The 15159-nt window shown below is 48.0% G+C and overlaps 2 protein-coding genes across 2 annotated transcripts in view; both read right to left on the bottom strand.

Annotated features, from left to right (window-relative positions):
* The window catches only part of LOC101951859 (zinc finger protein 501-like), a 425990-nt gene that overhangs the window by 389927 nt on the left and 20904 nt on the right, over nucleotides 1–15159 (bottom strand). The window lies entirely within an intron of this gene.
* Nucleotides 1496–15159, bottom strand: part of LOC135975943 (zinc finger protein 501-like) — a 34536-nt gene continuing 20872 nt past the window's right edge. The window contains exons 2-3 of the mRNA XM_065570048.1: nucleotides 12248–12359; nucleotides 1496–11869 (exon numbers count right to left, since the gene is read on the bottom strand). Of these exons, the coding sequence (XP_065426120.1) occupies nucleotides 10692–11869; nucleotides 12248–12287 (1218 nt within the window). The 5' untranslated portion in view covers nucleotides 12288–12359 and the 3' untranslated portion in view covers nucleotides 1496–10691. The remainder of the gene's footprint in view (nucleotides 11870–12247; nucleotides 12360–15159) is intronic.

Consider the following 15159-nt stretch of genomic DNA (forward strand, 5'->3'; position numbering starts at 1 on the left):
AGAGGCCCCACTAGGGGGGCTGGCCCTGCTTTCCAACCATCATCTGATGTTGGCCACAGAGCATTAGCAACCACCCCGCATGCTGGCCAGCGGGAGGCTTTCAGTGGGTGTTTGGCATGCCAGGGAGCAGCCTGGCTGGGTGGAAGGACAGAGGATAATGGACACACAGACACATGGCTAACTCAGTGGTTTGAGTATTGGCCTGCTAAACCCAGGGTTGTAAGTTCAATCCTTGAGGGGGCCATTTAGGGAACTGGGGTAAAAATCTGTCTGGGGATGGGTCCTCCTTTGAGCAGAGGGTTGGACTAGATGATCTCTTGAGGTCCCTTCCAACCCTGAGATTCTATGGCTAGAGCACCTGGTGAGGGAGAGCTTTCTTATCTCTGTCTGAGGCAGGTTGAAGGGGAAAGGATGGACATTACTCATCTAATCGTAACCACATTGAGACACTGAAGGGAGTAGAGCGAGGGGTTGTTACTAGCAGGAATCCAGCCAAATGGGCAGGAGTTAAATATAAAGAAAAGGGTCATGTGGAGAAGAGGGCTTGCTCTCAGGGCCTTGGAGAGAAAAGAAATCTGCCACTTTCTCTCTCTGAACTCAATTTGCTTTTCTTGTTCCTTTCCCTTATAGTGAAGATACAGAGAATGGAAGTGGTTAAACTTCTCACGAGGGAATGAATCACTTGGCTTGGTTTCCTCTCACCATTGCCAGTGCAGACAGGAGGGACATACGTTGTTTTAAATGAGTCATGGACAGTGGATATTTTCATTGTTTTCTTTCTAAGCATTTAGCTCAGGGGTCAGCCTCACAGCCCAGTTAGTACTGAGGGAGCAGTATTAATTAACGGGCAAAACATTTCCTTAATGCAGAGTTAAGATTGTCTGGTGCAATATCTGCCCCTTGCAGAACCTCTACAGCTGCCAACCTCAGACTTCCGAAAAGCAGGAGATGCAGTTACACTTGCCAGCACCACCTTCATCCTGTCCTCTTTCAGCAACATCCCGTTAACACACACACATTTACTCTGCCAACACCCTGCTGGCTGAAATCTACAAGCTGTTCACTACCTTTTACAGCCCTTCCAACCAGAGCGCCAACCCCCATCTTGGCCTGGCGAGGCCAAAGCCCTGGGCAAACCAGACTGGGGTAAGGATTGGGCATGGCCATGACAGTGACGGCAGAGCAAGACCCCTGACCCCTACTCAGATCAGTCCCACCTCACTGATCTCTCCTCACTCGGACACACTGATCCCCCTCCTGAATTCCTGAAAGCCTGGGTAGAAGAGCTTATTTTCCCTTGTGATGGTCTGAGCTCTCCCTCCCCCCCCCCCGACACAGCTGGAGCTAAGATAGATCCCCCTCCATTGCTCCCCTTTGGGGGAAACAGTGTTAATTTAGAGGAATATGATAAGGCTCAGATGGGGAGTGACTGATCTCCGCTCACATTCTCCACAGTTCCAGCCCCTGCTGCTTATTGAAATAAATGACTCAATAAACAAGTTACATGTTTTATTAACATGATCAAATAAAACCAAGAACACACATCACTAAGGCTAAATGACTATAAATACTACTCAGCTAACGAAGGGTTAAACAATACAGTGAGAAAGTTCAGGGCAAATCAGTAAATCGATGAGTTAACAAGGATATTGCGTTGGAATCAAGTCGTCAATTTAGTCAAACCATCAGATGAATACAGCAGAAAATCAACCCTTATAAATCCTAAAACAGCAACCCAAGGAGGCAGGTGTATATTTAGTGATGCCGAAACCCCAATCAGAGATTTTCACCCGGGCAGTGCAACCCAGATTTAGCCAGCTGAATATTTCAATACCGAAACCAAATTATTGCTTACATTTAGCCCACAGCCTCAAAGCGAATTAGTTTTCTCCTTAGATTTCACTATTGCGTCGCTAATATTTCTCCTCACTTTCTCACCCCAAAACACAGATACAGACCTTAGAGAGACAGCAGGAAAAGAAGTTCAAACAGCTCTCGCTGAACAATGTACATCTGACAGCTCAATTCCTTGCAATGCTTTCATAGGGAAAGGAGCTGCCTGAAGTCATTTCATAGGGCAGAGTTTTAAGGCTATTAAGATTTGGGGAACTATTCTTAGCATCTTCCCTGTGTAGATTTCAGAGGTGTTCACACACACACACCTACTGAGCGACACTGTTACACCCCAATCGAATAGACAGGCTGGAAGGCTCCACATCCATAAAAAAAAATAGACAAAAATAGAAAAAGGAAAATAAATGTCAAAGATTACAAGGGGTTGGATCTCTGCAGCTCTTCGGCTTTGGAGTCACATGGAGTAGGAACTGTAGCTGCAGTTGAGGAACCAGGTAATGGCATAGATGGCCCAGCACTTTGGGTTGTAGGCTTTTCAGGTACAGGAGACTAGTGAAGGCTGCATAGCCTGTCGCCGTTGTGCTTCATTCCCCAGAGGGGATCAGTCCTGGGATCCTGGCAGTCAGTCTCTCTTAGATGACTTACATAAGAACACAAGACTGGTCATACCAGGTCAAACCAATGGTTCATCTAGCCCAGTATGCCGCCTGAGAGTGACCAGTGCCAGATGCTTCAGAGGGAATGAACAGAACAGGCTTGTTGATCTGAAAGCTGAAGGACTTCCACCCTTACCTTTAACTTTATTGTCGTAAATTCCAGCTTACCCCACCTTACCACACCTCCCGCGAGGTCTCTGGGCAAATCAGGTGTGAACTAATCCTTTGATACAGATGTGGAGGAAAAATGGACTAAGACCTAAACTTTGGTCAAGTGAACTCTATGTGTGACCTGGAGGGAAGGGGGGAGGTAAAAAGGAGAAGGGTAGACAGAAATCATAAAAGCAGAACTAACTGTAGAAATTATAAAAGTAGAATTAACCTTTGTAACAGACTATGAGTAATAGATATCAGGTGACAGAGCAAGAAACCGCACAGGGCAAACTAAGAATAACAGGAGAGCTTGCTATGCTATATTCCCTTTTAAGGATATTGTATTCCAAATATGGCAATAATGTTGATAAGAAAGTATGTATTACTAATTGTGGTTTTATCCTATATAAGCTCTCGTATTTTATCTGTTGGGTGGGTGTTCGGCTGCCTTAGCTGACTCCCCCATGCATGCATGTTTGATTGATCAATAAAGGAGCCTCAGGCTGTCTGATCCAAAATCAACCGTGTGGTCAATTTTCCACAACACAGACATGTCCCACTCTAGATGAAGTGAGGCAGAATTTGGGCCAATGTCAGTTTGGAATAGCCCTGCTTAACCCAGCAGTTTTTTCAAAGTATCTGCTGCCGTAAACCGCATGTAGAGTGCGAACCCCAAAGGTATCAAACATGAAAGAAACATAAGGCCAGTTATGGGGAGGTTTCCATGGCCAGGTCTGAGGGTTAAACAGCTGGGCTCTAACACCTGGCCTCCTCAAAAGGAAAAGGGGCCTCAGCACCCACAAAAATAACTGGTTGCAAAAATCAATCATCCTGCATCCATCACCATTTTAAATTCTGACCTCTCCTGCCTGACGTGTCTTTTTTAGCAAACAAGCGGATTGGGGAACTCTGTGGCTGTTACCCTCTAACTGAGTAAAAGGTTACCCATCTTGTTTCAAGCAATTTTCCTCTTAACAGAAAATTTATTTGAAAGTTTATCAAAATAAATTCCATTTGAAATAGAAATAATTACAGTCTACACTGGGTCTCTATTTTCATAAATGCTGTTCCCCCACTTGAATTCCTTTGGAGTGAGGTTTTACTTTTCAGGATTAGCCACCATTTCCGATATAGTAGGAGGGGGCGGGGAGAGAACTAGAAGAAAACCTGAATTATATTGTAACACTGAAAGTTATCACATAATCAGCCTCTTACTTTACACTAATTAACTTCATGTTTAATTTCATTGTCGGTGGCAACAACTTATTCAAAGATTACAAAATATAAACCTATAGTGCAGTTTTCTCTTAATTCCCATTTCCATCCAGTCAGCTTTGTGTGAAGTCACATTCTACAGCAACCTAGGAGCCTTCCATTTCTGTGAGTTCATTTCTCCCTGGCTCTTCTCCCAGAAGTGTGGGTGGAAGGGGTCTCACACTATGAGGGAAGGTTGCATCATGAGAAAAAGCACCTGTGCTCTATTTTCACACTTTCTAATCTTTCAAAGTAGCAGCAGGTGGAGAAGTGATACAAATGCATAAGACTTAATAGCAAAACTAAGACTCTGGACTCAACATTCATGTATCCTGCAGTCTGAACTTGGAATCTGATACATTCCCTCATTGGCTACCATCATTTGCCCAGCATGGAAGTGCTTCTTGTCCAGCAAGTCAGCCAGATTGGGATCCATATTCATGGAATGGCTCTGATCAGCTGTTTTTCTCTCTGCTTCATGAAACTTTGGATCCAAATGGTAAAAGACAGTTGTGCCCAATTTAATCATGGCATCCTTCAGGAGTGTGACCAATGCCACTTAACTAGGGAGCAGTGTTCTAAAAATAGTTTACCTGTGCCACAGGTCACCATAGCTTCCATCTCTGGGGTGAAAATCAACCACTAGTACCTGCAATTTCTACCTGAGTTCTTGTCCAATCTTTGACCTTTCTTGGAGTAATTTTACACTTCTCTGGCATAGAATTCTTCAACAAACCACACAATATATCATGCCTGGTCTACACTAGGAGGTTATGTCGAATTTAGCAGCGTTAATTGGAATTAACCCTGCACCCGTCCACAGAACGAAGCTATTTATTTCGACATAGAGGTCTCTTTAAATTTATTTCTGTACTCCTCCCCGAGGGGAGTAGCGCTAAATTCGACATGGCCATGTCGAATTAGGGTTAGTGTGGATGGAATTCGACGCTAATAGCTCCGGGAGCTATCCCACAGTGCACCACTCTGTTGACGCTCTGGACAGCAGTCTGAGCTCGGATGCTCTGACCAGCCACACAGGAAAAGCCCCGGGAAAATTTGAATTCCTTTTCCTGTCTGGCCAGTTTGAATCTCATTTCCTGTTTGGACATCGTGGCGAGCTCAGCAGCACTGGCAACGATGCAGAGCTCTCCAGCAGAGGTGACCATGCAATCGCAGAATAGAAAGAGGGCCCCAGCATGGACTGATCGGGAAGTCTTGGATCTGCTCGTTGTGTGGGGCGATGAGTCCGTGCTTTTGGAGCTGTGATCGAAAAGATAGAATGCGAAGATCTACGAGAAGATCTCAAAAGCCATGACGGAGAGAGGATACAGCCGGGATGCAACGCAGTGCTGCGTGAAAATCAAGGAGCTGAGACAAGCATACCAGAAGACCAAAGAGTCAAATGGACGCTCCGGATCCCAGCCCCAGACATGCTGTTTCTACGAGGCACTGCATTGCATTCTAGGTGCGGCCGCCACCACTACCCCACCACTGTCCGTGGACTCTGACGATGGGGTATTGTCGATGGCTGCTTCCTTGGAGCTGTTCGCAGATGGGGAAGATGAGGAAGGAGATGAGGAGGACGAGGCAGTCAACAGCGCTTTCAACTCTGATTTCCCCGATAGCCAGGATCTCTTCATCACCCTCATGGAGATCCCCTACCAACCCTCCCAAGGTAGTAACCCAGACCGTGAATCAGGGGAAGGATCAGTAGGTAAGTGTTTTAAACATTTATTTTGAATAGAATAGGCATGGTATGTTAGCAATGGGTTTTTAATGATTAGTTTGCCCTAGGCGCTTAACTTTTTAGTTCTTGCCAGTGCAGCTACTGGAAAAGTCTGTTAACATGTCTGGGGATAGAGTAGAAACCCTCCTGGGACATCTCCACAAAGCTCTCCTGGAGGTAATGTGAAAGCCTTTGCATCAGGTTCCTGGGGAGAGCGGCCTTATTGCCTCCTCCATGGTAGGAAACTTTTCCACGCCAGGCTAGCAGCAGGTACTCCGGTATCATTGCCTGGCAAAACATGGCGGCATACGGCCCTGGTGTTTGCTGGCATTCATGCAGCATGCGGTCTTTCTTTGTCTCCGTAATCCTCATCAGAGTGATATCACTCATGGTGACCTGCTTTGAATTAGGGGAATTTTAGTATGGGGACTGATTGCCTATTCCTTTAAATAACGGTAACCGGCGGTTTACAGCCACGCGGTGGGGGCGGGGAGGCGAACCGTTCCTGCTGAGCGGTTCGCCGGCAGCATGCAGGGATCTTTCCCGGGGACAGCCGCGATGGGGGTGGGACAGGGGCAGAGTTCATGCTGGCCGGATCGCCGGCAGCAGGAACTGGCCAACGCTAGGAGCATTGCTTGGAACGTGAAAGGAGGGCACTGCTGTAAATTAAGCTTTAAGCAGCCAAAAGTCTACGGCTTACTATGGCCGCCTGCTAGCAGAATTCTGTTGTCTGGCCCCGCTTGTGTGATCTGTACAGCAAGAGCGTAGGCACTCAATGTGAAGACAGAAAATTCGACCTTGTACTGAGTGCACGTGATGGGTACTGTGCATGGTCTCGTTCACAACGAGACTATATTCATTGTTTGCAAAAATGTATCTTTTTGAGGAATTCACTCCCTTTTTCCCATCCCACAGCTGCGAGTGTCTCCTGAGCTACCCCGGCATTGCCCTCCCAGAGGCTGGCACAGATCAGGCGGCGAAAGAAAAGGACATGTGACGAGATGTTCTCAAAACTTATGGTCTGCTCCCGAGCCAAGGCAGCACAACAGACCCAGTGGAGGGAAAACATGTCGCAATACCAGCGATCACACAGCGAACGGGAGGACAGGTGGCGGCAGGAAGACCAGCAGGCGACTCAAACGCTGATTGGACTAATGAGGGAGCAAACGGACACGCTCTGGCGCCTTGTAGATATTCTGCAAGACCAGAGGCAGGAGGACAGAGCCCCGCTGCATTCTATCGCTAACCACCCTCCCCCGCCACAAAGTCCCATCCCCCCCTTACCCAAAGTCCCAAGAAGGAGGGGTGGCAGGGGCCGTGAAAACAGTCACTCCACCCCTGCAGACTGCTCAAATTGCAGAAGGCTCTCATTCCCAACGATCTAATACATCCTTTCCTTCCCTCCAAATGCACCTCACCCAAGCCCACGTCCCAGTTTCATCCCCTAACTGTGTAGTTCTTAATAAAAAATACATTTCTGTTAATTACCGTTTCCGTCATGTTCTTTTAGAGGACAGTGTGTTTGAAGGGGGGGGAAGAGGGTTGGTAATTGGAGAGGACAGTCACCTTTACCAGGGTACAGACACGGGGGCAGGTTCAGCAGAAGGTCACACACACATTGCAGTCACTAGGCACATTGGTCAGTCTGGGAGGTGGTTTTCATGTTCTGTGTGGGGGGGGCTATGTGAGTTTGTGGCGGGGGAGGGTGGTTACAGATCTTATGCAGAGGTCCTTAGCCTGGATGACAGAGCCACGCAGCAGGGGATCTGTAACCGCCCTCCCCCACCAGAAAGTCACATAGCCCCCACACACAGAGTCCCGAAAAGGAGGGGTGGCAGGCTCCGTTGAAACAACCAGTCCACCACTGCAGACCGCTCTAGGAGCAGGAGCCTGTCATTCCTCGAGTTTAGAAGCATCCTTTCCATCACTACACCCGCTCCCCACCACAGTCTGCGTCCCAGTTTCAACCCTTTACCGCGAAATCCTTAATAAAGAAAATGGTGTTAATGAACAAAGTTTCATTTATTTTATTTTTAAAGGTGTGTTGGAAGCGGGGAAAGGGGGTTGATAACTGGAGAGGATAGTCAACATTAACTGGATAAAGAAAAGGGGGCAGGTTCAGCTTCTGTTTAAAAAAACGTAATAGTCACAGGTTACCCTGGTCACTCTGGAACCTAGCTTTCAAAGCTTCCCGGATGCACAGCGCGTCCCGCTGGGCTCTTCTAATCGCCTGGGTGTCTGGTTGGGCATAATCAGCAGCCAGGCGATTTGCCTCAACCTCCCACCCCGCCATAAACGTCTCCCCCTTGCTCTCACAGAGATTGTGGAGCACACAGCAAGCTGCAATAACAATGGGGATATTGGTTTCGCTGAGATCAGAGCAAGTCAATAAGCTTCTCCATCTCCCCTTCAAACGTCCAAAAGCACACTCCACCACCATTCTGCACTTGCTCAGATGGTAGTTGAAGAGTTCTTTTTCACTGTCCAGGGCGCCTGTATAGGGCTTCATGAGCCAGGGCATTAGCGGGTAGGCTGGGTCCCCGAGGATCACTATAGTCATCTCCACATCCTCAACAGTTATTTTGTGGTCCAGGAAGTAAATACCTTCCTGCAGCCGTCTAAACAGACGAGAGTTCCTGAAAACGCGAGCGTCAAGAACCTTGCCTGGCCATCTGACGTTGATGTTGGTAAAACGTCCCCTATGGTCCACTAGTGATTGAAGCACCATTGAAAAGTAACCCTTTCGGTTAATGTTCTGGCTGGCCTGGTGGTCCGGTCATCCCAGGATAGGGATGTGAGTTCCATCTATAGCCCCACCGCAGTTTGGGTATCCCATCGCAGCGAAGCCATCTATGATCACCTGCACATTTCCCAGGGTCACTACCTTTGAGAGCAGTAGCTCAACGATTGCGTTGGCTACTTGCATCACAGCAACCCCCACGGTAGATTTGCTCACTCCAAATTGATTCGCGACTGACCGGTAGCTGTCTGGCATTGCAAGCTTCCAGAGGGCTATGGCCATTCGCTTCTGGACAGTCAGGGCTGCTCGCATCCGGGTGTCCTTGCGCTTCAGGGCAGGGGACAGCAACTCACAAAATTCCGGGAAAGTTCCCTTACGCATCTGAAAGTTTTGCAGCCACTGGGATTCATCCCAGACCTGCAGCACTATGCGGTCCCACCAGTCCGTGCTTGTTTCCCGGGCCCCGAATCGCCGTTTCACAACATCAACATGACCCATTGCCACCATGATGTCCACGGCGCGGGGTCCCGTGCTTTGTGAGAGGTCTGTGCCCCTCTCAGACTTAATGTCCTCACCGCGCTGCCGTAGCCTCCTCGCCCAATTTCTCAGCATCTGCCTCTGAAAAGGGTGGATGATAAGGCGCGAGCTGTTGACAACGGCCATAACTGCAGCGATGATTGCAGCGGGCTCCATGCTCGCAGTGCTGCGGCATCCGTGCTGTCAATCACCAGAAAAATGCGCAAACTCATTGCTCGCCAGCACTTTCACGGAGGGAGGGAAGGAGAGAGGGTTGAATGACGACAGTTACCCAAAACCACCCTTGACATATTTTTTTGTCCCAGCAGGCATTGGGGGCTTGACCCAGAATTCCAATGGGCAGCAGGGATTGTGTGAACTGTGGGATAGCTACCCACAGTGCACCGCTTCCAATGTCGACACTTGCCCCGTTAGTGTGGACTCACAAAGTCGAATTACTGTCCTTAGTGTGGATACACACGTTCGACTTTGTAATATTGGTTCCACAAATTCACTTTAAGTAAAATTGAACTACTCTCGTAGTGTAGACATACCCTCAGTAGTGAAAATGAGGTATAACTCCCTCAAATATGCCCTTTTATTTCCTTAATCTGGTGGCACAGATTCAAATTAGGGACTAAATTCAGGAGTGGCTTAGAATCCCTGTAAGACACCACATGTCAGGTATCTATTGAAAATAGGTATCTTTCTGCAGCTATATCACATTCAACACGGATTTCATTTTCTACACATTTGCAGCATCTGACAGCGGTGAGCTGAATAGAAATGTCACTTCCATTTTCCCCATCCCTACCTAGATAGGGATTGCATTTCCCAAATAGTAAGCACATGATTCCTAACAGATTAGGAAGGAGATCTCTTCAGGAATGACCTCCTGCAGGGCCTGGGCCACAACTGCTTTGGGAGCCCAATGCATGGGTACTTTGCCTAGTTCCAAGTCATTACAAGGAAATTCTCTTCCCAGCCCTTTAGAAAAAATATTGACCTAACCAGTTTAACAACAGGGGGGTTGGGATGGTGATGGCGAATAAGGGAATCCCTCTGACTTACCCTATCTTCTTCTGTTGTTACAGAGAGTGAAATGACATTTTCCTATCCGTGCCCTGTTCCTGCTCTCTGTTATAGTTCAATATATTTTAAGTGAGGAAAATGGTAGTAAAAATATCTGGACTCCAGCACAACCTGAAGCAACATCAGAGCAAATGGGAATGAAAAAAATTGTTCCCAAAGGGGGAACTTGATAACTAACAATTGTTTTGAAATGCGGGGACAGTATAACCGTGATGCTCAGGGTTTGTTTAGACTAGGAAAAGTGATGGAGTTTAGGTCAGGTCAAGGGGAAAGCTAATGCCAACCCACTGCACCTGGGCTGCATCTGCACTACAATTAGAATTGTCTTTTTACACCAAGATCAATAACTTGAACAGCCAACGCCACATACAGTCCTAGTGGATGTCAGGCCCAGGTAGTTTTTGCCTCAGTGTAGCTTGTTGGGATCAAATCTCTCTCCCCCACCTGGAGCTGATGAACATTCCTGGCTGGAGGGACATACTTCTAGGAACTCAAAAGGAAAAGAGTTGATAGAAAAAAAATCACAGGACTGACCCCAAAGAATGGGGAGCTGCAAAAGGCAGAAGCAGGCAACTCATCTAGCAGAGCTGAGAGACCACGGTGCAGATGGTGCAAAGGTCGCTATGTGGGAATTCGCAAATGTGATTTTTTTAAAAACAACCTTTGGCCAGCCGGAGTCGAGGCATTTATTACAGTTCTCTCATGCGTGGATTTTCTGATGTCTAATAAGGCTTGAGCTCTGCTTGAAGCTTTTCCCGCACTCAGAGCACGTGTAGGACGTCTCTCCACTGTGGATTCTCTGATGTGAGATGAGGGCTGAGCTATAACTGAAGCATTCCCCACACTCAGAGCATGTGTAGGGCACATCTCCTGTGTGGATTCTCTGATGTGTGATCAGGGCAGAGCTCTGCTTAAAACTTTTCCCACACTCAGCGCATGTGTAGGGCGTCTGTCCTATGTGGATTGTCCGATGTCTGATAAGGTTTGACCTCTGATTGAAGCTTTTCCCACACTCAGAGCACATGTAGGGTCTCTCTCCTGTGTGGATTCTCTGATGTGTGATGAGGGCTGAATTATCCATGAAGCGTTTCCCACACTCAGAGCATCCATAGGGTTTGTCACCTGTGTGAATTCTCTGATGTGTGCTAAGGGCTGATCTATAACTGAAGCATTTCCCGCACTCAGAGCATGTGTAGGGTGTCCATCCAGTATGGATTGTCCGATGTCTAATAAAGCTTGAGCTCTGATTGAAGCTTTTCCCGCACTCAGAGCATATGTAGGGTGTCTCTCCTGTGTGGATTCTCTGATGTGAGATGAGGACTGAGTTATAACTGAAGCATTTCCCACACTCAGAGCACGTGTAGGGTTTTTTTCCTGTGTGAATTCTCTGATGTCTAATAAAGCTTGAGCGCCGATTGAAGCTTTTCCCGCACTCAGAGCATTTGTAGGGCGTTTCTCCTGTGTGGATGCTCCTATGTCTGATAAGGTGTGAGCTCCGAGTGAAGCTTTTCCCACACTCAGAGCACATGTAGGGTTTCTCTCCCCTGTGGATTCTCTGATGTGTGAGAAGGTCAGAGCTCCCATTGAAGCTTTTCCCACACTCATGGCATATGTAGCGTGTCTCTTCCAAGTTGATTCTCTCGCATGTAATAAGATCTGAGTGGCTACTGAAGTTTTCCTCTGGCCTGTGCTGAGTCTCACAGGCTTTTTCTTTTTCTGGGAGTGCACAACTCCTGGAAACATTCCCTTTGGATCTTCCTGATAACATCCCATGTGGTTCTACTTGCTCAGCATCTTCCTGCTGGGGTGTCTCCTTGTTCTCACTCACCATCCCGTCACCTGATGGGAGACAGAGGGAATCCAGACGTAGGTCACTCCCTGCACCAGAGAGAAAAGAAATCTCAGCGAGAGGAATGGAAAAAGGTGTGAACAAACCAAAATGTGTGTGGGAGAGATCAAACCTATCAGGAGCTGATTTTCCCCAAACCCTTCCCCCGAGGAGAGAGAGGAAGGGATCAGTTCTGGGTGTGCATCTCACCAGAACTCTCAGGGGAAAGTGAGATTGGGGAGGGACCTGCTGCCAACTGTCAGTCAGGATAGGTGGGAAGCCATGAATGACATCTGCCTAATGATTCCACATCTGCAGGGAACAATCCTGAACTTGGAGAGCTTACAACTTGGAGAGTCTTTGTAGGGCATCTCAAATGTTTCCTCTATTCACGGACAGTTTTTGAGATGGTTTACCCAATTCCTCACCTGTGCAGGCAGCTCTCCGGAGCACTTTTTTCAGAGCCATAGAGGTCTGAGATCCACGGCTGTTCCCCTCATTCCAGCTGCGAGATCACATCAGGTTTGGAAATTGGAAACCCTGAGAAGGCAAAGAAAACAAGGAAGGTCTATGGAATTTGTGCGATATTTGTCACGAGGAATATTCCATGGTTTTAACCCCAGCTCATTTTTAAGACATAACATCCCAAGGTCAGCGTCCTTGGCTCAAAGTGGCAGGAGAGTTATTATTATAAATCATATTCATTACCTTAGTGCGTAAGAGCCAACTAACCGTGGGCCCCTGTTGTGCTAGGCACAGTACAAACCCAGACTAGTAGATGGCCCATGCCCAGAAAAATTTACAATCTAAATAGACAAGCCAGACAGAAAATGGGGGAAGAGGTAGAACCCACCAGCAGAGTGAACTATGTGAAGGCAGAGTGACAGATCTGATGAACACAGGTCTATATCTTGAGACTATTGTATTTAATGTTATGACTAGGGCCAGTGTTTTCCGGAAATTGCTACTATTACTGCATTTTTTCCTGAAATTACTCTTCGTTTCTGGAATCACCCTTCATATCCAGAATGGCTGAACAGAGGGTGGGTGGGGATGCAGGGTCACAAACCCCAGATTTCTGCCTGGAGACACCTGACTCCTCCCCAGGGCACAGGCAAAGGCTGGGGGCTGGCTGCTTTTGAGACTTGCTGCCAATTTCTTCCCTCCTCATACAAGTCTGGCCTCAGAAAAAACACTGCGGAGCTTCCCCTTGGGAGGCGGGGCACTTGGCAGTGGGACGCTGGGCTCACTCATCAAGCTGCAGAGCAGACAGCGCTCACACCTGCTCTCGACTGCGTCAACAGCACCTCTCCCACGCTCATCTCCCCTGCACACAGCTGGTTCATGCCCCGTCTCCTCAGCACACAGCCGGTTCTAGGCTCTCAATGCCCAGTGCCTGGGCCCCACCTCCCCCACACAGCTGGCTCCTGTCCTCTCTCACAATGCACTTTCGGGCTGTAAAGGATTATATATTTCTCATGTTTGTCACCGAAATACCGGGTCCACCTAGCTGAGAGCCAATAACAGCCAGACAGGGATAAGGAGGAGTTGCTTTATTCTGCAGAATAAAGAAGAGCTTTGCACCTTGGTACAAAAACTCTGTCTTACACACATTTTACACACTCAGACAAAGGTCCTTGCAGTGTTAACACTTGATTGGTGGTTGTCAGACCCGTGCTTTTCCTATCTGGTCAGTGAAAACCGGCTTGGGACCAGCTCCAACTACCTTAAGGCCTTGAAGGGAAGACAGTTGAAAAGTTCAGGCTACTGTGTCCTTAAGGTGTCTGCTTCCCCCTAATGGCCGCTGGCTGACATAACGACTGCTCTGTTAAGGGGGGGGGGGAAAAGGTCACTAGTACCTTTCACATGTTTATCAATGGCCTGGTCTACACTATGACTTTAATTCGGATTTAGCAGCGTTAAATCGAATTAATCCTGCACCCATCCACACAACGAAGCCATTTATTTCAAAATAAAGGGCTCTTAAAATCGATTTTTGTACTCCACCCCGAGGAGCGGAGTAGTGCCAAAATCGATATTGTCATTTCGAATTAGGGTTAGTGTGGCCGCAATTCGATGGTATTGGCCTCCGGGAGCTATCCCACAGTGCACCATTGTGACCGCTCTGGACAGCAATCTGAACTCGGATGCACTGGCCAGGTAGACAGGAAAAGCCCCGCGAACATTTGAATTTTATTTCCTGTTTGCCCAGCGTGGAGAGCACAGGTGACCACAGATAGCTCATCAGCACAGGTAACCATGCAGGCCAATAATCGAAAAAGAGCACCAGCATGGACCATACGGGAGGTACTGGATCTGATCGCTATATGGGGAGAGGATTCAGTGCTAGCAGAACTTCGTTCGAAAAGACAAAATGCCAAAATTTTTGAAAAAAATCTGCAAGGGCATGATGGAGAGAGGCCACAATAGGGACTCAGATCAGTGCTGCGTGAAAGTCAGAAAGCTCAGACAAGCCTATCAAAAAACAAAGGAGGCAAACGGTCGCTCCGGGTCAGAGCCGCGGACATGCCGCTTCTACGCCGAGCTGCATGCAGTTCTACGGGGGGCCGCCACCACTACCCCACCTCTGACCGTGGATTCCAAGGCGGGGGTAATCTCATCAGCTACACCTGAGGATTCTGCGGACGGGGACGAGGAGGAGGGAGGACGAGCTTGCGGAGGGCACACAGCACTCCGTTCTCCCCAACAGCCAGGATCTTTTTCTCAGCCTGACTGAAGTACCCTCCCAACCCAGTATCCAAGACCATGGAAGGGACCTCAGGTGAGATTACCTTTTAAAATATAAAACTTGTTTTAAAAGCAAGCGTTTTTTAGTGATTACTTTGCCCTGAGGATTTGGGATGCATTCGCGGCCAGTACAGCTACTGGAAAAGTCTGTTAACGTGTCTGGGGGTGGAGTGGAAATCCTCCAGGGACACCTTCATGAAGCTCTCCTGGAGGTACTCCAAAAGCCTTGCCACAAGGTTTCTGGGCAGTGCAGCCTTATTCCATCCTCCATGGTAGGACACTTGACCACGCCATGCTAGTAGCAAGTAATCTGGTATCATTGCATGACAAAGCCTGGCAGCGTATGGTCCCGGTGTTTGCTGGCATTCAAGCAACATCCGTTCTTTACCTCGCTGTGTAATCCTCAGGAGAGTGATATCGCTCATGGTAACCTGGTTGAAATACGGGAATTTAATTAAGGGGACAGAGGTGGCCGTTCCTACCGGGCTGTTTGCCTGTGGCTGAAAAGAAATCCTTCCCTGCAGTTAGCCAAGCATGGGGGGAGGGGGAGGAATTGGCCCTGAGCTTTTCGCGTTTGGCTAGCAGGCATCTT

The sequence above is a fragment of the Chrysemys picta genome, chromosome 16, assembly GCF_011386835.1.
Source record: "Chrysemys picta bellii isolate R12L10 chromosome 16, ASM1138683v2, whole genome shotgun sequence".
NCBI classification, from domain to species: Eukaryota; Metazoa; Chordata; order Testudines; family Emydidae; genus Chrysemys; species Chrysemys picta.